Source organism: Borostomias antarcticus, assembly GCF_949987555.1.
Source record: "Borostomias antarcticus genome assembly, chromosome: 22".
NCBI classification, from domain to species: domain Eukaryota; kingdom Metazoa; phylum Chordata; class Actinopteri; order Stomiiformes; family Stomiidae; genus Borostomias; species Borostomias antarcticus.
The window spans coordinates 18113041-18138755 of record NC_140255.1 but is presented as its reverse complement, the minus strand read 5'-3'; the positions used below and the strand labels follow the sequence as shown (position 1 = coordinate 18138755).

Below are 25715 nucleotides of genomic sequence, written 5' to 3'. Positions count from 1 at the left end.
TTTGTAGAATAGTTCAACATTGATGTGAGGTATAGAGGCAGCTTTCCAGTTAAAGCCTTGAAAATGAAGAGATACCAATGTCTTTTTCTTCTCATTTCTAAAGACGGCCAACCAACTCTGTCATATAAGATACAATGATGTGTATAAAATGTATCATCAGTAATGAAAATAATAGCAGAGTGATATACAGCGTTTAGAGGTACCAGATCAGTAGCTGCAGCATTGCCATATATAATATCGCCATAATCTAGCACAGATAAAAATACAGCCTCTACAATTCTTTTCCTACAAAACTTGTGAAAACTGGATTTATTTCTGTATAAAAAAACAATTTTCTGGCGTAATTTACCTGTTAAGACATTAATGTGGTATTTAAAATTAAATGTATCATCCAGCCAGATACCCAGATATTTATATTCTGAAACTCTTTCAATGTTAGACCCATTTCTTGTCTCAATACCTAGAGTATTAAAAGCGACTTTTTTTACTTCTAGTTAACACCATAAACTTTTTTTGCTAGCATTACGCATCAGTTTAAGATTAGGAAGAGCTACTTGTAAGCTGTCAAAAGCAGCTTGTAGATGCTTAATAGCTAGCTCAACAGAAGCAGCAACACAATAAATTACTAAGTGTCATCGGCATAGAGGTGGGCGTAACAATTATTAAGAGAGAACACAATATCATTGATATATAATGTAAAAAGTACAGGGCCCAAAATTGACCCTTGTGGGACACCTTTTGTGACAGGTAAAAAAAATGGACTGGATATTCCCTGACTTCACACATTGATATCTTTCAGATATGTAACTTTGCACAGGCATTTTTATCAAAACCAATCCTGGATAGAGTGTGTAATAAAAGTGTGTGATCAACGGTATCAAAAGCTTTAGATAGGTCTACAAAGAGGGCTGCACCGTGTTTCTTTTTGTCTAATGCTGATCTAATGTCATTAGTAACCAGGGTGACTTTTGTACTGTGGTTTGCTCTGAAACCTGATTGATGAGGATTTAAAATTGAATTTGTGGAAAGAAAATATTTCAACTGATTATTAAGCAATGTTTCCAAAGCTTTTGCTAAAAAAAAAAAAGAAAGCTTGGAAATAGGGCAGTAGTTGTTACGTTCTGCCCTATCACCTCCTTTATGTAGTGGAGTCACATGAGCAGATTTCCAAGCCCTAGGAATTTTGCCAGTGGCTTTACAAAGATTAAATATATGAGTTAGTTGCTCTAGAACTGTAGGATCAGTCACTGCTAGCTTTAAAAATGACGAGTCAAGTTTATCCTCTCCAGTAGGACATCCAGAATTCAAAGTTTGAATAGCCTCAACAACATTGATAGAGGAAAAAGGTTGAAATTTAAAATGGGAGGGACATTCAAAAGGGGCGCTGGGTGCGGGACTGACAGTAGGGGGGTTAGGGCTCCTTCTCTAAAACATGACCTGCATTCATAAAATGCTTATTAAAAGATAAGCATATTTTATCCTGCTCAGAGATTTGGCGGTCATCTAATACAACGTGTGTGGGTAAAGAGCTAGAAGATCTGTTCTTGTTAGGATTTACCACTTCCCAGTGGTCTCGGCTCTGTTCTGGCCCTAGTCTAGACTAGTCAAGTCTTGCAAACTTAAATCTGCTTGACCCTTGAGTGTTCTCCATGCATAGCCATCTAGACGTGTGTGTTGTCCACAAGGCCGTTGATCTATGCAGAGTGTTCCTTGTTGTCCAGTGCTTGTTAGTGCTCTTCTATATGATGCCATACTGTAGATTACGTGTTCTTCTTTCTCAGCATCTGTCTGATCCACTAACGTCAAAAACCAGTCAAGCCCCAGGCAGCTGCAGTTGCGTGTGTGTGTCCCGTATTTTCTGTATGCTAACTGTACATCATTATTGTGTATATTATACCACTAAGATATATGTATGTGTGTGGATGTATGTGCAGGTACAGTAAGTATATATTGTGTACATCCTAGAAGCTGGCTTGTGACCATGAAATGTGACACATGTTAAACGGCCAAACAACACAACAGCAATGGAATTATATTTGGGCACCTGCAATCTTTTTTGAAAATGCGGACCTAAATAAAGAATCTGTGTGTGTGTGTGTGTGTGTGTGTGTGTATGTGTGTGTGTGTGTGTGTGTGTGTGTGTGTGTGTGTGTGCGTGCGTTCGTGTGTGCGTGCGTGTGTGTGTACTGTGTACTGCTTTGCCTGCGGCTCTGCATGTGTGCCTCATGCAGGTATGTGTGTGTTGTGTGCCTCTGTGTCGTGTGTGTGTGCTTGTGTGTGTATGCGTGTGTGTGTGTGCTTGTGTGTGTGTGTGCTTGTGTGTGTGTACGATGAGTCATGAAGATTCGGAGGCGCTGTAGCCGGCAGCCCCTGGGTTTCGGTGGGGCTTTACGCCGCCCGTGGTTGGCGTCAGCCCATTGGCTGCCCAGGCGTCCTCGTCCATCCAGGGTCACCAGCGTAGGATAGCGCAGGAGCGCGTGGTACCGTAGCCGGGCTGCGGTCGAGCCGAACGGTCGAAACTTGACCCACGACTACGGGAGCGTCCAGATGCTTGAAACGGCACGCGTGCTTGGGAGACCGTTAATGAGGATCTGTGTGTGTGTGTGTGTGTGTGTGTGTGTGTGTGTGTGTGTGTGTGTGAGTGTGGGCGTGGGTCCATATGTGTGTGTGTGTGTGTGTGTGTGTGCGTGTGTGCGTGTGTGTGTGTGTGTGTGCGTGCGTGCGTGTGTGTGTGTGTGTGTGAGTGAGTGAGTGCAGGCGGGAGGGGGGTCCGTATGTGTGTGTGTATGCGTTTGTGCATCTACAGCTACATATGTTCCAGTGAGTACAGTAAATCTGGCGTGGAAGTCATCTGTTGGCGAATCAGAAAGCCAGTCAGCTCATGTGTAAACACACACACACACACACACTGTTTTCTCCCCCTCCACCCATCTCTCTACACCCCCCCCCCTTCCCCCACGCGCAAATTCACCGCTTTTTCTCTCTCCTCTTATATGCTAAACCACATCACTCTCTCTCTCTCCCTCTCTCTCTCTCTTTCTCTCCCTGTCGCAACCACGCAGAGACGTCTCTGTTGCTCTTCCCCCCCCCTCTCTGTCTCTCTCTCTCTCTCTCTCTCTCTCTCTCCCTCGTCGGCGGTGTGTCTTTAAGCATGCGGGGTGCGGACGCGCCAGGCCAGCGCTCGTTCCCCCCGCTCACTCTCTCGCTCTCCTCCCGTCGTCTCTCTCTCCCCCTCTCCTCCGCTGCTCGCGCCGCTCTGCCCGGTCGCGCTCTCGCCGGAAGACCGACCAGAGAGGAGAGAGGAGGGGGGAGGAGGAGGAGGAGGAGGAGGAGGAGGAGAGGAGGGAGGAGGCGAGAGAGAGAGGCGGGGGGGCCATGGCTATGGGGGGATGCGGAGAGAGAGATCTGTCTCTCTCTCTCTCCCTCTCTTCTTCGTGGCCATCACTGGGTCCCAGAAACAGAAGCGTGTGGTTCATTTACAGGTAGCGGCTGTTTCCTCATTCTGGCTATGGATGTGACTGGAGGACAATGGAGAGAGGGGAGAGGTAGATGTTCCAGTGAGGCCGCGGATTCGGCGGATTTATATGCTATGTGCTGTGCATTGTGTGTGTGTGTGTGTGTGTGTGTGTGTGTGTATGTGTGTTTGATTGTCTTTTTCCTGTGTGTGCATGACGGAAGTGCCTATTGAATGAGAGTCTCTGCAGCAGAATGTTTATTTCTCTATCTCCCCTCCCATGTATTTCTCAATGTAATGAGTGTGTGTGCACGCGTGTGTGTGTGTGTGTGCGTGCGTGTGTATGTGCGTGTGTGTGTGGGAGAGAGAGAAAGAGAGAGAGAGAGAGGAGGCATGTATAGATGCATTTTGGTCAGACTGTGTGGGTGTATTTCATTCTTTTTGAGTCATGATTTCTAAAAGCTTTTTTTTTCCTCCTTCACTAAGATCCTTGTTCCCATTTCTATAGGCTTTGTGCTCCTGTCTTATGAACTGTGTTTGCCATTCTGTGTCATTACTATTGTGCGTTAATGAAATTACTGTTGCTAAGTGGAAAGAGATGGAGAGGGGTTTGTTCTTTAATATGCTTAATTTGAGATAATGGTAATTGGTGTGTGTGTGTGTGTGTGTGTGTGTGTGTGTGTGTGTGTGTGTGTGTGTGTGTGTGTGTGTGTGCATGCGTGTATGTGTGTGTGTGTGTGTGTGTGTGTGTGTGTGTGTGTGTGTGTGTGTGTGTGTGTGTGCGTGCGTGCATGCGTGTATGTGTGTGTGTGTGTGTGTGTGTGTATGTGTGTATTTCCCTGGGGTTGGGTGTTGTGGGGGTTTAAATATTTCGCTGGGTTGGCTGTCTATGTATGTGTCACTATGTTTTACTAGTGAGTATGCACTACTGTATGTGTGTGTGTGTGTGTGTGTGTGTGTGTGGTTAAAACACTGCCTTTTCCCACAGTAACTGTGCATCGTCGACAGGATGAGTCAGAATGGCACATAATAACACTGTTCTGTAATAGGCTTACCGTTTCGGTTGAAACCCCCTCTACCCACAGCCATTCTGGCAAATGGCGAAGCTCGGATGAGACCCAGACATGGATCTCTGCAAACCAGATGGGAGTGGATAGCGAGGAGAGCGGTTGAGCAGTGTTTAAATGGCTCCAGAATGTTTGAAGGGCACTCCGGCATCAAACACCTACACCTCAGACGCCCCCGAGGGAAAACTCTCCTGCGTTCTCCTCAACAGGAGCGGATCAGGAGCGGATCGGGGCGGCGAGCCGCTTGAATCCCTCCGCCGTCGACCGGGGACCCTCAGAGAGAGAGAGGGAGTGTGTGAAGGAGAAGCGGAGTGAGAGAAAACAGGAGTGATGTGTGAGGAGCAGATGGACCGAGGGCGGCTGTAACGTTAACAGCGAAACGCACAGAAGGATGAAAGTGCGACGACGCTAAGCAGGCCACGCTAGGAGAAGCTGAGGCCTTGTCTGCGTTCGCCGCGTCCCTCCCTGGGCGCCCGCCCGGGTCACCCCAAGCCCCACCCCCACCCCCACGATTCTCGCCCGGGCGCTCCGGCCGACGCCATGTGGCTCCAAACTTGTGCTTGTGGCGTTTTGTGCTTGTCAAGTAGCTTTAGTAGCCAGCTTCTATCTTCCACCATGGCGGAGCTTACTCTACGGGTAGCGGGTAGTTGAGATAAGCCACGTGGGGATCGGGGACTGGGACATGCTTGGGATCCCCAAGTTCAGCCCCTCTCCGGAAGCCTGCGGCCCTTAGCGGCGTACCTGGGCAGATCTGCACAGTCCAATTGAGTCACGTGTCACTTTGAGTTTAGCTGAGCAGGCAGCGGCTAACGCAGAAGAAAGCGGCCCAGGCAGATATGCCCTGGTTCAGATCAGATATGCCCTGGACTCCCACTGCTACCAAGGCCCCAGATAGAACTTGGGGCAGGAACTCACCGGAGAATCAAGATTTCTTTCTTTGTCAAGCGTAGGCTACTGTACGTGTACAGTTACAGAGAAAACATTGCATGCCGGCTCCAAGATTATGCTCAATACAGATAAACTTCGAAACTCAATTTACAGTGTGCCAGTGTCCTGCTTCTTGTCTAGAATACCAGCTCAAAAGTACTGTGGCGCTCCTGCTCCGATATATCCAAGCATTGTCCCTGATCTAGGAAAAAAACTAAGAAAACAGCATGAATCCACAGTAGAATACAGTAGAGTAGAACAGAGTAGAGTCTTTAAATGAAGTGAGACATCATCGCGCCGCGCCGTCTCCCTGCGGTTGGAGTCGGAGCCTCACGGCGCATACCGGGGCACGGTTGGCTGCGCGAGGTAGAGCGCTCTAATGCCACCATAAATCTGAGCCGGGCCAGAACTCCCGGGCCTGGTAATAGAGTAATGAAACAGCATGCCCCCCCCCCACCCCACCCCACCCCTGGCATAGGTGCCGGAACACTGCTCAGAACAAGAACAAGTCCCCCGTCCCCCCCCAATGTCAATCAATGGGAAAGCAATCATGAAAATCCCCCATCCCGCTGTGGCTAAACGCTCTACTGCTGCTGACCTGCTGGTGCCGTAGGCTCGTGGTTAGACCAGCCTCAGGTCTGGAAGCAGACTACCGCAGATTACCCAGATTCCCGTGGCTGCCGGATAATCTCCCGCGCTCGTCCCTGATTTGAGGTTGTCAGTCGGCAAGGAGCTCGGTTAGTGACGGAAGGCTAGTAGCAGTGGAAGCTAGCCAGGGGCTGAGTGTGTGTGTGTGTGTGTGTGTGGTATGGGTGAATCCAGTGTGTGTGTGTGTGGGGGGAGGGGGGTATGGGTGAATCCAGTGTGTGTGTGTGTGTGTGTGGGGGGAGGGGGTATGGGTGAATCCAGTGTGTGTGTGTGTGTGTGTGTGTGGGGGGGAGGGGGTATGGGTGAATCCAGTGTGTGTGTGTGGGGGGGAGGGGGGTATGGGTGAATCCAGTGCAGTGTGTGTGTGTGGGGGGAGGGGGGTATGGGTGAATCCAGTGTGTGTGTGTGTGGGGGGAGGGGGGTATGGGTGAATCCAGTGTGTGTGTGTGGGGGGAGGGGGGTATGGGTGAATCCAGTGTGTGTGTGTGGGGGGGGGAGGGGGGTATGGGTGAATCCAGTGTGTGTGTGTGTGGGGGGGGAGGGGGTATGGGTGAATCCAGTGTGTGTGTGTGTGTGGGGGGAGGGGGTATGGGTGAATCCAGTGTGTGTGTGTGGGGAGGGGGAGGGGGTATGGGTGAATCCAGTGTGTGCGTGTGTGTGGGGGAGGGGGGTATGGGTGAATCCAGTGTGTGTGTGTGTGTGGGGGAGGGGGTATGGGTGAATCCAGTGTGTGTGTGTGGGGAGGGGGAGGGGGGTATGGGTGAATCCAGTGTGTGTGTGTGTGGGGGGGGGAGGGGGGTATGGGTGAATCCAGTGTGTGTGTGTGTGTGTGGGGGAGGGGGGTATGGGTGAATCCAGTGTGTGTGTGGGGGAGGGGGGTATGGGTGAATCCAGTGTGTGTGTGTGTGTGTGGGGGGGAGGGGGGTATGGGTGAATCCAGTGTGTGTGTGTGGGGGGGGGGGAGGGGGGTATGGGTGAATCCAGTGTGTGTGTGTGGGGGGGGGGAGGGGGGTATGGGTGAATCCAGTGTGTGTGTGTGTGTGGGGGGGAGGGGGGGTATGGGTGAATCCAGTGTGTGTGTGTGGGGGGGAGGGGGGTATGGGTCAATCCAGTGTGTGTGTGTGTGTGTGTGTGTGGGGGGGGGGGAGGGGGTATGGGTGAATCCAGTGTGTGCGTGTGTGTGGGGGAGGGGGGTATGGGTGAATCCAGTGTGTGTGTGTGTGTGTGGGGGAGGGGGGTATGGGTGAATCCAGTGTGTGTGTGTGTGGGGGGGAGGGGGGTATGGGTGAATCCAGTGTGTGTGTGTGTGGGGGAGGGGGGTATGGGTGAATCCAGTGTGTGTGTGTGTGTGTGGGGAAGGGGGGTATGGGTGAATCCAGTGTGTGCGTGTGTGTGTGGGGGAGGGGGGTATGGGTGAATCCAGTGTGTGTGTGTGTGGGGGGGAGGGGGGTATGGGTGAATCCAGTGTGTGTGTGTGGGGGAGGGGGGTATAGGTGAATCCAGTTTGTGTGTGTGGGGGAGGGGGGTATGGGTGAATCCAGTGTGTGCGTATGTGTGGGGGAGGGGGGTATGGGTGAATCCAGTGTGTGTGTGTGTGTGTGGGGGAGGGGGGTATAGGTGAATCCAGTGTGTGTGTGGGGGGAGGGGGGTATGGGTGAATCCAGTGTGTGTGTGCACATTTTAATGATGTGTTTCTACCGAGGCCTGTACGGTGCTAGGCAGTTAGCTTAATTGCGGCATGAGAGCGGAGACTCGTTCGGCGCTCTCTTGCAGTAGCTAGCGACCTCATATCCTCATGACTCTAGCTCTACTCTAGCCTGGCTGTCGGGGCCTTGGTATGGGGCTGCTCTGTTGCTCTGTGACATGCTGGAGCCCCCACCCTTGTCTTTTGGTGCAGTGTGATTTCATAATGGGATGCAGTATAGCTGTCTCCCCCACATTCAGAAATGCTTTATTTGCATGACAATTAGACTTTTTTGTTGCAAAGGAAGTCGTACATATAGCTCTATCTCTCTCTGTCTCTCTCCCCCTGTCCCTGGCTCTCTTTTTTTCACTGCCTGTATTCTCTCTCTCTCTCTCTCTCTCTCTCTCTCTCTCTCTCTCTCTGTCCTACCCTGTCTCTCGGCTCTCTGTCAGTGACTACATCATTAAGGAGAAGACAGTGCTCCTGCAGAAGAAAGACAATGAGGGCTTTGGCTTTGTGCTTCGTGGAGCCAAAGGTGAGCCGTGATCATTCCTCCAAAAAATCCTCCCAAATTCCTCCCATCTCTCCACGAAACCTCAGTTCATTTCCACTCTCCTCCTCTATTCCCTTCTCGGCCTTTCCTAACCCCGGCTAATCCCCCCCCCCCCGCTCGTCAAAGTTCTCTCTTGTATCCCCTCTTTTTTCATTTTGTTTTACGCTCTCTCTCTCTCTCTCTCTCTCTCTCTCTCACTCTCTCTCTCTCTCTTCCTGCTTGTGTGCAGCCCAGACTCCCATAGAGGAGTTCACTCCGACGCCAGCCTTCCCCGCGCTGCAGTACCTGGAGTCTGTGGATGAGGGGGGTGTGGGCTGGAGGGCGGGCCTGCGGATGGGGGACTTCCTCATCGAGGTACCGTACAGACCTCTGGGGTGGCGGGGGGGGGGGAGGGGGTGATTATTGTAGTATTGTTGTAGTATTGTTGTAGTATTAGTGCAGCAGGGGCTGTTTGCCTCTTAACAAAGCATTCTAGATTCCTGCTCTCGCCCGCAGTCGTGCAGCATAGTTCGTCTTGGTCTGGCCTGGTTTTGTTTGTGAAGGTCACAGGTGACACGGCGCTCTCGCCAGCTACGCCACTGAGAGGCTAGCAATTGATGGCGCGGCTGGCGGGTATTTATACTGAATTTAGCCTCTCTCTCTCCCCTCCAGGTGAACGGTCAGAATGTGGTCAAAGTGGGCCATAGACAGGTCGTCAACATGATCAGGCAGGGCGGCAACAGCCTCATGGTGAAGGTTGTCATGGTAGCGCGCAACCCTGAGATGGAGGACACGACCCGGAAGAAAGGTCCTGATTAAATTCATTAATCTAGTCGTAATATATTGACTAAATGTTGTTGAAAGGGACACTAATATCATGTGTAATAGCATACTTATTGTATTGTTATCACTAGAGAGTGTATATTCATAAATATAGTAAACAATGTGTGTGTGTCTGCGTGTGTGTATGTCTGCGTGTGAATGTGCGTGTGTGTGTGTATCTGCGTGTGCGTGTGTGTGTGTGTGTCTGTGTGTGTGTCTGCGTGTGTGTGTGTGTGTGTGTCCGTGTGTCTGTGTCTGCATGTGTGTGTGTGTGTGTGTGTGTGTGTGTCCGTGTGTCTGTGTCTGCGTGTGTGTGTCTGCATGTGTCTGCGTGTGTGTGGGTGTCTGCGTGTGTGTCTGCGTGTGTGTGGGTGTCTGCGTGTGTCTGCATGTGTCTGCGTGTGTGTGTGTGTGTGTGTGTGTGTGTGTGTGTGTGTGTGTGTGTGTGTGTGTGTGTGTGTGTGTGCGTTCTCTCTGGCAGTCCCCCAGCAGACTAAGAGGCTGACTCCCCCTGCCATCGCCCTGCGCTCCAAGTCAATGACATCAGAGCTGGAAGACATGGGTAAGACACAGGGGACCCAAGACAGAGAGACAGAGACCAAAGGAATAGCCAGCTTCAACATTCTGACCCACGGATCGAGAAAGAAAGTTCATTTAAAATGCTCCTTAAATATTAAGCGAGTTGATACAGGGAGACAGGGGTTAATGAGTTGGACTGTGCTGTAGATTTAATATCCCCTCCCAAGTGGACTGTTGGACACTACCGATCGCATGCATCTGCTGAGCTCCAGTGACTGAGCGAAATGTGTTCTGAATCGAATAGTCTCATAATGTGAATAGTCTCATAATGTGAATAGTCTCATAACGTGAATAGTCTCATAATGTGAATAGTCTCATAATGTGAATAGTCTCATAATGTGAATAGTCTCATAACGTGAATAGTCTCATAATGTGAATAGTCTCATAATGTGAATAGTCTCATAATGTGCGCGGTCCCCGTCCGTTCAGCAATGACATCATCGGCCTTTTCTTTCCGTTTTGCAACCCTATCGGACCGTCCGACAGTGGAGAAAGGTGTGACGGTCGTTCACTTGTGTGACGTCATTGCCCTTGTCGCCATCCTCATCCCCATCACCACCATCTTCATCATCATCATCACCACCACATCAACCTTACCATTGTCTAAGTATGCATCTCCTCACCCTCCGCTGCACACCACAGATCACACAGATGGCTACAGTTCCAGAAAGACCTCATTTCCCTTCCCTTCTTTTTTTCCCTCTCATGTTACGCATGACACAGCAGCCTCTCCGTGGAAGAAGAAAGCAGGTGAACATCTTTCTGATCATAGCACACCCCCCACTCATCAGCCCGCCAGGCCTAATTAAGCCCTCCAGTTTGATCCTGAGAATCTTCCCTGTGTGTTTCAGAGTACGAGTCCTCGCAGGTCCCCGACAAGAAGAGGACCGTGTATCAGATGGCGCTGAGTAAGAGCTGACCCCTCCTACACACGATGAGGGCGGGCCTCATAAGACGCCGCCACTTTCACACTGGCTTACGCTCGGCTGCCAGGCTGTCTAATGGAGTGTTCATACTCTGTCCCTCTCTCACCTTCTCTCTCTCCCTCCCTCTCTCTCTCCCTCTCTCTTTCCCTCCCTCCCTTCTCTCTCTCTCCCTCTCTCTCTCCCTCTCTCTTTCCCTCCCTCCCTTCTCTCTCTCTCTCTCTCTCTCTCTCAGATAAACTGGATGAGATCCTGGCAGCTGCTCAGCAGACGATCAGTACTGACGGTCCGACACACAGAGCACCTGGGAGCCGGAAGGACAGGAGCAGGAGTATCGTCCCCAACGAGGTACCACATCACATCCCTCCATCACATCCCTCCATCACATCCCTCCATTACATCCCTCCATCACATCCCTCCATCACATCCCTCCATCACATCCCTCCATCACATTCCTCCATCACATCCCTCCATCACATCCCTCCATCACATCCCTCCATCACACCATCCCTCCATCACATCCCTCCATCACATCCCTTCATCACATCCCTCCATCACATCCCTCCATCACATCCCTCCATCACACCATCCCTCCATCACATCCCTCCATCACATCCCTCCATCACACCATCCCTCCATCACATCCCTCCATCACATCCCTCCATCACATCCCTCCATCACATCCCTCCATCACACCATCCCCCATCACATCCCTCCATCACATCCCTCCATCACATCCCTCCATCACATCGCTCCATCACATCCCTCCATCACATCCCTCCATCACATCCCTCCATCACATCCCTCCATCACATCCCTCCATCACACCATCCCCCATCACATCCCTCCATCACATCCCTCCATCACATCCCTCCATCACATCCCTCCATCACATCCCTCCATTACATCCCTCCATCACATCCCTCCATCACATCCCTCCATCACATCCCTCCATCACATCCCTCCATCACACCATCCCTCCATCACATCCCTCCATCACATCCCTCCATCACACCATCCCTCCATCACATCCCTCCATCACATCCCTCCATCACACCATCCCTCCATCACATCCCTCCATCACATCCCTCCATCACATCCCTCCATCACACCCCTCCATCACATCCCTCCATCACATCCCTCTATCACACCATCCCTCCATCACATCCCTCCATCACATCCCTCCATCACATCCCTCCATTACATCCCTTCATCACACCATCCCTCCATCACACCATCCCTCCATCACATCCCTCCATCACACCATCCCTCCATCACATCCCTCCATCACATCCCTCCATCACATCCCTCCATCACATCCCTCCATCACATCCCTCCATCACACCATCCCTCCATCACACCATCCCTCCATCACACCATCCCTCCATCACATCCCTCCATCACATCATCCCTCCATCACATCCCTCCATCACATCCCTCCATCACACCATCCATCACATCCCTCCATCACACCATCCCTCCATCACATCCCTCCATCACACCATCCCTCCATCACACCATCCCTCCATCACATCCCTCCATCACATCCCTCCATCACATCCCTCCATCACACCATCCCCCATCACATCCCTCCATCACACCATCCCTCCATTACATCCCTCCATCACACCATCCCTCCATCACATCCCTCCATCACACCATCCCTCCATTACATCCCTCCATCACACCATCCCTCCATCACATCCCTCCATCACACCATCCCTCCATCACATCCCTCCATCACATCATCCCTCCATTACATCCCTCCATCACACCATCCCTCCATCACACCATCCCTCCATCACACCATCCCCCATCACATCCCTCCATCACACCATCCCTCCATCACATCCCTCCATCACATCCCTCCATCACATCCCTCCATCACATCCCTCCATCACATCCCTCCATCACACCATCCCTCCATCACATCCCTCCATCACATCCCTCCATCACATCCCTCCATCACACCATCCCTCCATCACATCCCTCCATCATCACATCCCTCCATCATATCATATCCTTCAATCACATCCCTCCATCACGTCATCGCTCCCTCACATCATTGATCCATCACATCCCTCCGTCATGTCCTTCCATCACATCCCTCCATCACATCATCATCACATCAGTCCATCGCATCCCTGAACCATGCCTCCGCCCTGCTAGTGAACTCATCTGTGAGGAGAGGTTGTTGGGTCCAGACCCAAATATTACGTTGAATCGCTGTGCTTTGCGTACTACATAATAGAGCTGAATCGCTGTGCTCCACTAGCCCAGGCTAGATGGGCGGGGCATATCTATGGGTGGGAGCGCCTGATCACGAAAGTCGTTACTGATTGGTGTCGCCGGGATTCTGGTGCCAGGATTTGAACACCAGATTTTTGCACGAAGTGTCCCAGACCCATAGAAAGATCTGCAGCATGCGGTAACGTAGTTAGCGTAGCTTACATAGTGTATCAGTGAAAAAACTCTCATGGGTCTGCCGTTGATTTTGAACCTCAACCCTATTTGAACCTCTACCCTCACTCAGTTCACTGACTGTGTAGCACTTCCTGCTTTGCTTTAGTCCCAGATATATCACAGCCCCTTCTGGAATGGCCACCTCAGCTCAGCCATACTGTCCCATATCAGTATAGTGACTGGTGCCAGTATGTTCTTATTGGTTATTATAAAGTGGTAAACAACTCTCTCCTGTTCTCTCTTCCTCTGTGTCTGTATGCGCCTGAAGCCGACTTATGACCAATCAGGAGTCGGCATGATGGCGCCCGGGACGGGGTTCGGATACAACCACGCTCAGTTTCCACCCGGCCACGGGCCCCCCCAACACGGAGGGATGATGCGCCAGAAATCTATCGGTACGAAACAATGCTGGTCTCTGAGAGATCATGTTTTTCTATTCATTGGGCGCACTGTACATTACACACACAGCAACCCTTACTGTGCTGAACTGTGGATGCAATTTACAATTGAAAGTAAATGAAGGGATATTAAAAGGCATATTTTAATAGACAGACAGACAGACAGACAGACAAAGATAGATAGATAGATAGATAGATAGATAGATAGATAGATAGATAGATAGATAGATAGATAGATAGATAGATAGATAGATAGATAGATAGATAGATCCAGCAAGGTTATTATAGTTTACCTAAACTAACAAAAAAACGAAAACTAGGTGTGAAAAAACATTAAAGTGAAATAAAAAATAAAAACTGGGTTAAAATACGATAACTAACTTAAACTGTATTGTGTGTTTACAAAAATTATGGACAAAATGTCTTTAGTTTAAGTCTTTTTCACTTAAGCCTAGTATTTTGGGTGGATATCCAATTTATTTTTTAGCTAAATAAAAACTAAACTCACAAATCCGCTTTAAAAACTAATTAAAACTAAACTGAAATTGAAAACGAAAAGTTAAAACGATATAATATATATATATTTTTTTTTTTAAAGCTAAACTATTAGAACCTTTTGCTCCAGTAGGCACGCAGATAAGTGAGTCAGTAACTGTGTGTGTGTGTGTGTGTGTGTGTGTGTGTGTGTGCGTGTGTGTGTGTGCGTGTGTGTGCGTCTCTACAGGGGTGACGGAGGAGGAGAGGCAGTACCTTCACACGCCTGCCATGAAGCTGGCCCGCAGCCTGTCTGTCCCCGGACCCGAGGACATCCCCCCTCCCCCCAACACCTGCGCCCCAGAGCCGCCCCACTCCGCCGGCCCCCACACCGGCCGCAGGGGAGGAGGGGAGCCGGCCACGCCCCTTCCCCCGGCCCCCCAGGCCCTCTACCACCAGCACCACGCCAGCCAAGCCGCCTGGGAGAGGGCAGCGCCTGGAGGGGTGAACATCATGGCCCCCACTCTGCGAAGAGCAGGAGGAGCCCCCGCCCTCTACACCGGGGAGCCCGAGGCGCCCAGGAGGGGCGGAGGCAAAATGGGGGGGCTCAGGAGGGGCTACAGCAGCGCGACCCCGCCCACAAGCGCTGTCGCCAAAGCGCAGCCGCCCCAGCAGCCGCATCATCCCCACGCGGCTCCTAGGGAGCGAGGAGGGGGAGGAGTGGGAGGGGGAGGAGCGGGAGAAGGGGGAGGAGGAGGTGGGGCTGGGAGGGGGGGCGGGGCCAGGAGAGGCGGGAAGGGCGCCCTGATGAAGCAGCCCAAGGTGGAGGAGGGGCTGAGGCAGCACCGCGGCGGGCAGGCGGCGAAGGGCGTCGTGGCGGCCAAAGAGAAGAGCTCCATCCCCATCCCCACCATCATCGTCAAGGCCCCCTCCACCAGCAGCAGCGGGCGCAGCAGCCAGGGCAGCAGCACAGAGGCCGAGCCCCCCGCCAACGCTGACGACAACGCCGACGACGGTGGCGGCGGCGTCGACGCCTCCCCGCCCGCCTCGCCGGACGCCCCCGCCCAGCAGCCCTTACCCCTGGTCGCCGCGCAGCCCCCGCCCTCCGCCGACGCCGCCCCGCACCCCCCCGCCTCCCCAGGCGCGGCGATACCCCCGCCCGCCCCCGCGCAGCACAACCTAGACTACGCGCCGCAGTCCGGCATCACGCTGGCGGGCGCGGCGCGCCGGGACCGCGAGCGCCTCCGGGACATGAGGAGGAAGAGCGCCTCCTTCTTCCTGTCGTCTGAGGAGGACATACAGGGAGAGGCGGGAGGAGGAGGAGGAGTCAGGACGCCTACCTCCCCCCACTTCCAGATGGACATCCCCTCCCCACGCCTCCGCCCCTCCAAGTCCATCGACGAGGGCATGTTCTCGGCCGAAAGCTACGCCCACTACGCCAGCAGCATGCCGCCGGCGTTCGGCCTGCCGGAGTACTCCTCCCCCGTGCTGGGCCAGGACGGCCAGCCCAGGTCCGCCCCCAACTACGGCGGCCAGCAGCCTACCACCTTCATCCACCCGCTGACCGGCAAGGTCCTGGACCCGTCGTCCCCGCTGGGCCTGGCGCTGGCCGCCCGCGAGCGGGCGCTGAAGGACGACCGGCGCACGCGGCGCGAGGAGCGCCACTTTGGCCGGCAGATGCCCGGCGTCGGGCCGCCGTTCGGCACGCCGGCGGCGCCCTCGCTCTTCCCCGCCCCCGCGGGGTCCGCCTACGGATCCCCCGTCTCGCTGCACCTGGCCTCGCCCGGCGCCGCGCCCTCCTCCCCCGCGCCCCACAGCCGCCCCCAGTCCCCGCGGATCCTGCGCCTGGGCGGGGCGCCAGGCGGGGCGCCGGGCGGGGACAGGCTGGAGAGGGATAAGGAGGGCGGGGCCAGGGAGGGCCTGAGGGTGCGCTTCTCGGAGGACAGGGCCGCTCAGTATCAAGCGCAGTTCTACCACCAGGTCCCCAGGGAGAGGGAGAGGGAGAGGGAGGCGTATGAGGGCGGCAGGGTCGCGGCCCCGCCCCCTCAGCCCGCCCCGCGCCGGCCCTCCTTCCTGCAGATGGAGGGCGGCCCCAACGCCAGCTACGTGCCCCAGTACACCCTCCCCGGGGCCCCCGTCCAGGCGCAGGAGGCCAGGGGAGAGGAAGGAGGAGGAGGAGGAGGGCTGGGTCTCATGGTTCTCCCTCCGCCCGCCCCCTCAATAGACCAGGACGACGAGTTCGTCTTCGCCGACCCCCTGCCCCCTCCCTTGCAGTTCGCCAACGGCGACTCCGACAGGGGTCCGAGAGAGACACAGAGGTACCCCCCGCATCATCATCATCATCATCAGCAGCAGCAGCACCACCACCACCGCCACCCGACCCAGCACCCGTCCGCTGCGCCGCCGCCCCCGCCGCCGCCGCCTGCCCCCCTCCCCTCCGCCCGGGGCGTCCCCCCCGGCGCGCCCCTCCCCTCCCCGCAGGCGGGCGACTCGGCCGCCTCCAGCCTCACCTCCTACGACAGCGAGGTGGCCAACCTCACCCAGTCGGCGCCGTCGCCCTCGCTCCCCTCGCCACAGACCTTCCCGCCGTCCTGCTCCGCCACCTCCGCCGTCGCCGCCATCCTCCCAGCCGCCTCGCTGCACAGGCCGCAGCCCATGTCCCGCGCCCACCCCTTCTTCAGCCCCACCTCCTCCTCCTCTGACCCTGCGGCCGCGCCCCCGGCCCAGGACAGGGGCGCCGCCACCCTCACCACCACCATGACCTACGCCACCACCACCATGACGGCCACCGTCGCCGCCACCACCAACACGGCCCCCGTGGCAGCGCCGGACTACAGTGCGCACGTGTCCAAGACCGCCGACCAACACCAGCCTCAACATCAGCCTCATTCTCACCACCACCAACACCACCACCAACACCCCGCCTCCATTATGAAGGCTGGGGACTGGCAGGATGCCGTGGTGGATTCTGGGATAGAGGAGCTGGACAGCCACAGCAGCAGCGACCACCACCTGGACGCCCTGGGCGGGAGTGGACTTAGGGAGGAGAGAGGAGGGGGGAGAGAAGGAGGAGGAGGAGGAGGGGAGGAGGAGACAGGCGCCGGTGAGCCCTCGGATCCCTACGTGACCTACTCGGGTGGACAGACGTTCGAGGTGCACAACGCCAAGGCGGCCGGCCCCGCCTACCCGAAGACGCCGCAGTACAAGGAGGGCGGGTGCGGAAGGGAGGCGGTGCTCCGCAGACAGAGCGGCGCCCAGCACGCCCCCCTCCGCCCGCGGAGGCAGGCCAACCTGGAGGAGGAGGAGGAGGAGGAGGAGAGGGGGGTCGAGGGGGGGGCAGGCCAGAGGGAGGGCGCCACAGCGGCGGAGGAGGAGAAGAGATCCGCCCAGAGCCGGTCCGAGGCGGAGGAGGACTTCGGCACCACCCTGGCCGCCTGCCTGGAGAGGCCCAACGCCATGGCGTGGGGAGAGGTGGCGGGGGAGCCGGAGAGGGGGGGTGGGGTCCCCAGGGTAGGGGTCCCTCTGGAGGGACGCAGGGGACACTCGCCACTCTCCGGCGTGAAGGCGAGCATGATCAACGAGCTGAGCTCCAAGCTGCAGCAGATGAGCAATAAGAGCATGGACGACTGGGCCGGGCACAGTCCCAGGTCCCCTCCCACCTCACACAGGTAAGCTGCTGTCAATAATAATAATAATAATAATAATAATAATAATAATAATAATAATAATAATAATAATAATAATAATAATAACTAGAAAGTACATTTCCTGGAGAAAATGTGAGGTGGGCTAGTTGCTGCAGCTGTATGTAACAGCTACTGCTAGAACTACTACGGACCGGGCAATCTCCATGCACCCACCGGTGAAGACCGTGCGTCTCTAGCCCACTCAGGGGCTGAATTGTGGGGTCCGTGGCGTGGACAGTGGCGTGGTAGCGAGACTCCACCCCCTCAGGTCAGAGCTGATCGGGGACAGGGTACCCCTCTCCAGGCCACCTACCTGACTCCACCGGTGAAGACCGTGTGTCTCTAGCCCACTCAGGGGCTGAGTTGTGGGGCCTGTGGCGTGGATAGTGGCGAGCTTGTTAGGCTCCGCCCCCTTGGGTCACAGCTAGTCGGGGACAGTATAGTGACCTCCGGACAATTTCCATGCATCCACCATTGTAGACTGTGTCTCTAGCCCACTAAGGGGCTGCAAAGTGGGTTCTGTGGCGTGAATAGTGGCGTGGTGGAGAGGCTCCGCCCCTTTTGGTCATAGCCAGTCAGGGACGGTGTACTCCTCTCCATGCTACCCACCGGCCCCCACCAGTGAAGATCACGTGTCTCTATTCCACGTTGGCTGAGTTCTGTGCTACCACATTAGTTATAAAAGGGTGCCTGTACCTTTAAGAGAGGCTGCACATGCACACAAATTCAAAAAAAGCAACAGCTGCCACCACTCTAATCCCAACTGACACTCTGATCCTAGACATGGTCCACTTCAGACAGCTCTATCGCGAAAACTATAAATGTTACAGCTTATATACAGTATAGAACATTTCTATGTATAATATGTCCGTATAGCTTAAACACTGTAGGCATGGCAACAAGTTAGACAAAGGGTAAAAATGCAAAATTAGCAGCTCAAAAGTTAGTGCGGCACCATATGTTTCAATTGGGAGCGCAGTTGCCAAACAAATCGTCATACCTCAAAAACGGTAAGTCACACAGCTTAGATACTTACATTATACGAATCAGCACAGTTGTGTGAACGTTTTGATGTATAATATGTGTATGGGCTGTTAAAACTGTAGGCATGGCGACAAGTTAGACAAAGGGTAAAAATGCAAAATTAGCAGCTCAAAAGTTAGAGTGCGGCACCATACGTTTCAATGGGGAGCGCAGTTGCCGAACAAATCATCATACCATGAAAACTATAAGTCACACTGCTTAGATACTTACATTGTAAGAATCAGCACAGTTATATGATCATTTTGATGTATAATATGTGTGTGAGCTTTCAAAACTGTAGGAGTGCCAGCAGTTTACAAAATGTGTGAATATTTTCAAAGCAACTGCTGCCACCACTCTAAAAACATAAAGTTACTGAACATTCCAAAAGCAGTTTCAAGCCGTTTCAATGGGACAAAAAATAGTTTTAAAAGTTACATTTCTAAAAAACTATAAAAAATATCAAAAATCTGAATGGATCTGTTAAAGATCTAAAGACGAACATTTTAAAGTTTGAATGAAGTTTCTAGCACAAAGTATGAACAAGTAGTTAAGGAGACAAACACTGGGAAAATAGCGGGAATATCACAAGTTGGGCTAGCTTCTGCAAGCTAGCCCACCTAATAATATTCCAGATGCGCAAAGCAGGTGTGGCTCACCTCATCCACAGTGTTGCACCCACCTGGGTCATGCTCGGCTGTCAGTAGACACACATGCAGTAACCTTGCAGTTCTGAGCGATACGCCAGTAAGAGTTTGGGACTTTTAAGTCCACTGTGTAGACAGACCCAATTCTCAAAAAAGCGAAGGGTCTAGAAACTCACAGTTGCTTTCCGATTCCTAAGGGGTGTTACCAACGGGTGTAGATCAAAATACCTCTGGGCGCAATTGGATAGTCCTACAACCAATCAGTGAAAATGCCTCTACGGCGTTCCTCTGTTCTGTCATCTTATTAAACCCGCCCCATATTAAACGGTTACAACTGGCACAAACAGATTTCTGTTTGAGCGGATTCCATTAGAACGGTTACATATCCAGACTGATCTGCGGAGTGAAATCGAATGTGAGCTGGCGAGATCAGGCTGGCGACGCCAGGCTACTAGTCCTTTACTGTGGATCGTAACATCAACGTTTTTTATTTCCCTTCAGGTATTCGGCGGACTTCTCCGCCGCGTTCCAGAGCCCGCCTTCGGCCCGGTCCAGCTCCCCGCTGCCGACGTCCTCTCCGCCACGCCGGCAGCCGATCTACGCCCCTAGCCTCACCGCCACGCCCTCCGTCTCGCCCTCCGCCACGCCGCCGCTCCAGCCCATCTGGGCGGCCTCGCCCTCCCCGCAGACGGCGCCGGTGGTGTCCCCCGTCCACACCCCCCACCCCCCGCTGTCCCCCACCTACTCCCCATACCCAACGTCGCCCAAGCACCGCGCCAAGTACCGCACCAAGACCTTCGACTTCAACCCCGGCCCGGAGATGAGGCCGTCGACGGGCCGCCGCCGCGCCCCCAGCCCCCTCATCTACTCCAGCGAGCACGCCGTCCCCTCCCCCCCGCGGCCCTCCTCCCTCCCCATCCTCCCCAGCACCCCCGTCTACAACAGCCCCTTTGACTTCCCCGTGCCCCTCACCCCGCCGCCCCCGGGACACCCCCTGGGGGACGCCTACGTCCCCTCCACCCCTCCCCTCTTCGCCCAGCCCGGGGCCACCGCCGCCGCCGGCTCCGCCCCCAACCCCCTCCTGGTCTCCCGCTCTCTCTCGCCCACCCAGTTCCTCTCCGGCGCCTCCTCCCCGTCCATGCACCTGCCTCCTGCCTCGCCGTGCGCCGGCTACCCGCACTTCACCGCCACCGCCGCCTCCACGGCCAAGCCCTTCACTGGCAAGCCCCTGTCCTACTGGACCAAGTACGACGTGGCCGACTGGCTGGCCTGCCTGAACCTGGCCGAGCACCGCGAGCGCTTCCTGGACAACGAGATCGACGGCACGCACCTGCCCTCCCTCACCAAGGAGGACTTCCTGGACCTGGGCGTGACGCGCGTCGGCCACCGCATGAACATCGAGAGAGCCCTGAGGAAGCTGACGGACAGGTGAGAGGGCGGAGCGGAGCGGAGCGGAGGGAGGGGCCGGGGGGCAAGTCCAGCTGACGAGTGGATTCTTTTTTTTTTAAGAAAAGAAAGCAAAAAAAATGTAAAGAAGGAATGGACGGATGGAGAAGGAAAGACGAGCGTCTCTTTCCTTCATTCCGTGTGAGCTCGGCCCATCCCCTTCCCTAGTCAGACCTTGGTCCTCAGACATCATTTGATAATCCATCTCTCTCTCTCTCTATTTCTCTTTCTCTCTCTCTTTTATTCCCTCTCTCTTTCTCTCTCATACTTTCTCTCATCCTCCCTCTCTCTCAATCCATTCAACCATAATCCCATTTAGAGCACTCCTTCATTTATTTTCTGTCCATTCCTTATTGAATGGCCCTCCCTCTCTCCCCAGGGTAACCTCTCCCTTGCATGCCTCCACCTCCACCCCCTCCCCCGATGCCCAGGCCGAGAGAGAGAAAGATGGCGTGACTCAAAGCTGAGGGAACGAAAGAGAGAAACAAGCCGACAGAGATGAAGGACGTGTAGGAGAAAAGAAGAGGAAGAAAACAGGAGCTTTGGACACAAATAGGTTGTGTGGGATTACGAGAGCGCGGATCGTGACAGACGCGGCGCGCGGCCGCGCTAACAAACACTCAGTATGTGTGGTGGACTTGTACTTAAGACAGGCAGTCTTGTCTTTAAACGATTACGATTAACACTGTATGATGAACAGGCTTTTAATTAACACATACACTCGCGCACACAAGGGCGCGCATACATGCACACTCTCACGTACACATGCACTCACACAAACACACATTCGACTGGTAATTCTCACTCCATCTGCTGCTTGGCAGTGCCAGGGAAAGGTCTGAGCAGAATGGCGAGATTGAGAAGCTGCTGGGCCAGACCCATCAAACGGTTCTTCTTCAGATGCCGGAGCATTTCTGGCCACTGTAAGGGTCATATTGAAACTTCAGTCATACTGTATGTTTATAGCTTTGGGCTATGAGGCTAAGGGGGGTCTAAGATGGGGTCGTAGTACCATAAATGTGCCAAAGTCAAAAGATGACCCTGGATGGAGAAGTACATGGTAAACGGTTACAAAGTAAAGACATATGGTAGTCTTTTGATACTGATTCTGTTCTTTGCCCTAATGTCCCTAGTGATTTCCCAATGAGCTTTGTATGTATTTTGCGAACACTGAATAACAACACATATAACCTACATGTAAAAATTTATTCATAATAATTATGGATAATTTGTTTTGTATCAAGTGCTGATTGCAATCATTCATTCCAGATGGGTCAGGGTACCAATATTGAAGCATTCAACATTGTGTGTGCTATGACGATATACAAGATATTCAGAAGTATTGTTGTGAACTGACATTTTACTATGATCATCAGTCTTCAGAGTGCAGAGAGGAGAGTAAAGGATGGAACAGTCCAGCTCCACTTTTCATACATGGTGTTGATGTTTACGAGCTTAGCAGAGGTTGAGGGACGAACACAGCCTCTTTGATGCCATTACAGTAAGCCTACGTTGACTATTCTCTTACACAGGTACAGCGAAAAGGGCTTTCTCTGCTTGTCTGTCAGCCTCTCTGACCTCCCAGGCCTTTCCCACTCTGTATGTGTGAGTGGTTATGTGTGTGTGTGTGCGTGCGTGTGTGTGTGTGTGTGTGTGTGTGTGTGTGTGTCTGTCTGTCTGTCAGCCAGCCTTGTTGCTCCTACCCTATTCCAAGCCTATACCCCAACCCTGTTCTCTCTAATGCCTTCTCCAGAAATCAAAGACAGTTTTCTAACGATCAGAAGACATAGACATGGGTATTTTTCAACATTTGACAATCCTAACATCACCCTTTTTAATGTTCCCATCCCCAAGTCCTCTCTGATCAGAGAAAGTCTACATTCTTCAGGCAAACAAACACACACACACACACACGCCCAGACTTTGTAACAGTACACACCTGTCAGCTACTAACCTTCAGTGATCCTGTAGGTGACAACTACACTCTCAAAAAAGTCTATACACTTCGTTTATAGGTCTTTATGTGATGATGATTATGATAGCCTATAATAAACATAAAAGATAGTATAATTTAACAAAGATTCTTACATTAATGATTAAGTATTTAAACATTTATAACATTACAGAATCTCCGTCTTCCAAATAGTGTGAAAATGATTTGAAGCTATTTGTTTTATGTTTCGGTTCTGTTATGGTTTTTAAGTAAATGCTTTCTATAGCCTACTGCTCGCCCAGCTATGTAGATGGCCCCAGGGACACTCTCACACATTCACAGATATGGTTGCGCATAGACCTGCACATAACCTTATATGACTTCATAATCTCACCCTGAGAAGCCTCAGTGCTTCTCAATGAGGGTTTGCCATTCAAGACACTGCAATTTTGGAGGAGCGGTAGTGTAGAAAGCATTACTTCCTATGATTTAAAAGAGTATTTTAGGACTAGTAAAATATTATACAGTATAATGAATATGATGAATATATACAGTATGAGAATATGTATGCAGCAGAGATAAGAGGTATTTATGAAGTTTTGTTTTAAATGAAATACAATATACAGATAAAATACGATAGAGTTATAACTAAGGTGTTGAAATAAATGCTGAATAAAACAACGGATGTGTCCCACTTTTTGGGGGGGGATTTTCACCCGTATCATCTTTCGCAAGTTTCACACAGTAATCCAATGAAGACTGTGTTTAGACTGAGTCATTTGGCAGCGGGTCCAGTCAGCCCACAGACGCCATGCAGGATTTCATGTTCACAATTAACTTTTTGAACAGGCGGGATGAGTTAATAATATGTTTGACATTCTGTATCAATAAGCTTTTGAGAGTTAAAACATAGAGCTCCATTGGACAGAAGATGGAACCGCTTACATGTATACGCTTAGATTTTGCTGTGTTGAGCTAGGAGTGTATTTCAGAGATGGTTAGTCTAAAAACGCACACGAGAGGAGTGAGTGAGTGGTCCCGTCATTGCTGGACACACTGGCCGGTTTCAGGTGCAGAGGGTATCCTGCACCGGTCAAAATCAAGGACACACTTGCATATGAGAACTTGACAAACCATAATGACCATTAAGACACAATATGCAGTAAAGTCTTTCTGGCATACGTGTTTTCCAGGTCATTTCAAAGAGTGGACAGTTGTTCACATGGAGGCCGGACCCCCTCACACAGACGCACACTAATAAGCGCACATGATCCGGGGGAACAGTAACACCGGGCTGTGACCAGTCGAGTGTGGGAATGAAGTTCGCATTCTCCCAGGCCGTCTTTAACGTACCGACACGACCGTTCATTAGCACCATATTGAGAGAAGGGGGGAGAGAGGAGGGGAGGAGAGAGGAGGGAAATCCCTCCAGCTGTTTCTGTACGGCACTATACACACCGGAGGTGGAGAGAGAGGGAGTGGGACAGAAGAGTACGAGGGTGTGCAGAAAACTTAATCATCTGACACTTTGGGGGGAACTCGAGTTCCGAAAACGACAACAAAAAAGAGAGAAGGAGGGATGAGGAGAAAGTGAAAAACGAAAACTGAATAGAAAAAGTGTACCCTAACTGGAATGAATGAAAGGATAAAGCGTCACAGCTAACAGAGGCGGAGAGAAAGGTACGATTTATATTTATTTACCTTCGTCGGATGACTTGATTATGTGACTGTCATGCAAATGTGCTGCTTTGTCTGAGTTTTGTTTGGACTGCCTTGGCCACTTACCCTCTCTTACAAATCACACTGGTGTGTGTAACTTTAAGTGCCAGGGGGAAACTGGGTCAGTGAATTGAGTGAAGAGTGGGGAGCATGTGTTGTGGAAGGGGACACACATACAGAGAGAAGGGTAGACGGGAGAAAGAGAGAGAAATCTGACTTTAACTAACAAGCGGTTCACTTGAGCAATCACAGCTGATTCAGAAAGAAATGTAAGTGATGGTTATTACCCAAGCATGTTTTTGTGTGTATTATAAGTGTGTGTTCTTGTCTGTGACGTAGGACTTATTTAACACAGCTTGAATTACCTACTAAAGGAAATATGGCCTGTAACTGTTTGGGACTGGATAACTGGTTGGAGGAGAAACTTATAGGTTGACACATGTCCCTACTTGAGTCGACATGATAACGGAGAAGGAGTGAAACAAGAAGTTTAAGTTGAAAAAAGTAACCAATGCACTGTCTGTCTTTGATTCTAACCAGGTTCACTTGACAAGGCAGAACCGGATAGAAGCTTGACACATGGCAGCCCTTTATCAACACTAGGCCTGTGTCTGACAGGGGACAGGACCCGCTCAGAGCCTGAGAGAGAGAGAGTTAGAGAAAGAGAGAGAGACATAGAGAAAGAGAGAGAGAGAATACAGTGCATAGCATAAACAGAGAGGAGTTGAGGGGGGACAGTCATAGTGAGACCTTGTTCTTGCTGCTTCAGGCTCAGTCTTTTGAGGAGCGGTAGTTAGCCCGTTCCTCACAGGAGGAAAATTGTCACTCTGGCAGCCAAGTGCCAACGTGTTATAACCAGACAAAAATAGCCCTGATATGAATGTTTGCTATGAGTATGTCTGTGAATAAAACCTCATTTGAACCTCATCTGAATTCTTCATGCAGTGTTGCTTGTACTCTATAGGTCAAATCATTCTCAAGAGCTAAGAGAGACCTGTTTTTTCCATTTTGACAAGGCATTTTTGACTTGCACTAGTAACAAGGCATTACACTTGCACTAGTAACAAGGCATTACACTTGCACTAGTAACAAGGCATTACACTTGCACTAGTAACAAGGCATTACATTTGCACTAGTAACAAGGCATTACACTTGCACTAGTAACAAGGCATTACACTTGCACTAGTAACAAGGCATTACACTTGCACTGAAACCTTATACCAGTATGTGTTTACCCAATCAGAACCACACCCGCCCGCTTTGTTGTCATGCTTTCCGTGGATGAGACCT

At 52.1% G+C, this 25715-nt stretch overlaps 1 protein-coding gene across 1 annotated transcript in view; it reads left to right on the top strand.

The window, feature by feature from the left end:
- LOC311323850 (SH3 and multiple ankyrin repeat domains protein 1-like) overlaps window positions 1–20759 on the top strand; it is a gene marked incomplete at its 3' end in the record, with an annotated part of 33448 nt that extends 12689 nt beyond the window's left edge. The window contains exons 16-26 of the mRNA XM_084456150.1: window positions 8233–8315; window positions 8563–8687; window positions 8985–9120; window positions 9616–9696; window positions 10437–10463; window positions 10565–10621; window positions 10872–10984; window positions 13368–13494; window positions 14222–17252; window positions 17364–17639; window positions 19829–20759. Of these exons, the coding sequence (XP_084312276.1) occupies window positions 8233–8315; window positions 8563–8687; window positions 8985–9120; window positions 9616–9696; window positions 10437–10463; window positions 10565–10621; window positions 10872–10984; window positions 13368–13494; window positions 14222–17252; window positions 17364–17639; window positions 19829–20759 (4987 nt within the window). The remainder of the gene's footprint in view (window positions 1–8232; window positions 8316–8562; window positions 8688–8984; window positions 9121–9615; window positions 9697–10436; window positions 10464–10564; window positions 10622–10871; window positions 10985–13367; window positions 13495–14221; window positions 17253–17363; window positions 17640–19828) is intronic.
- Between the last annotated feature and the right edge of the window lie 4956 nt (window positions 20760–25715).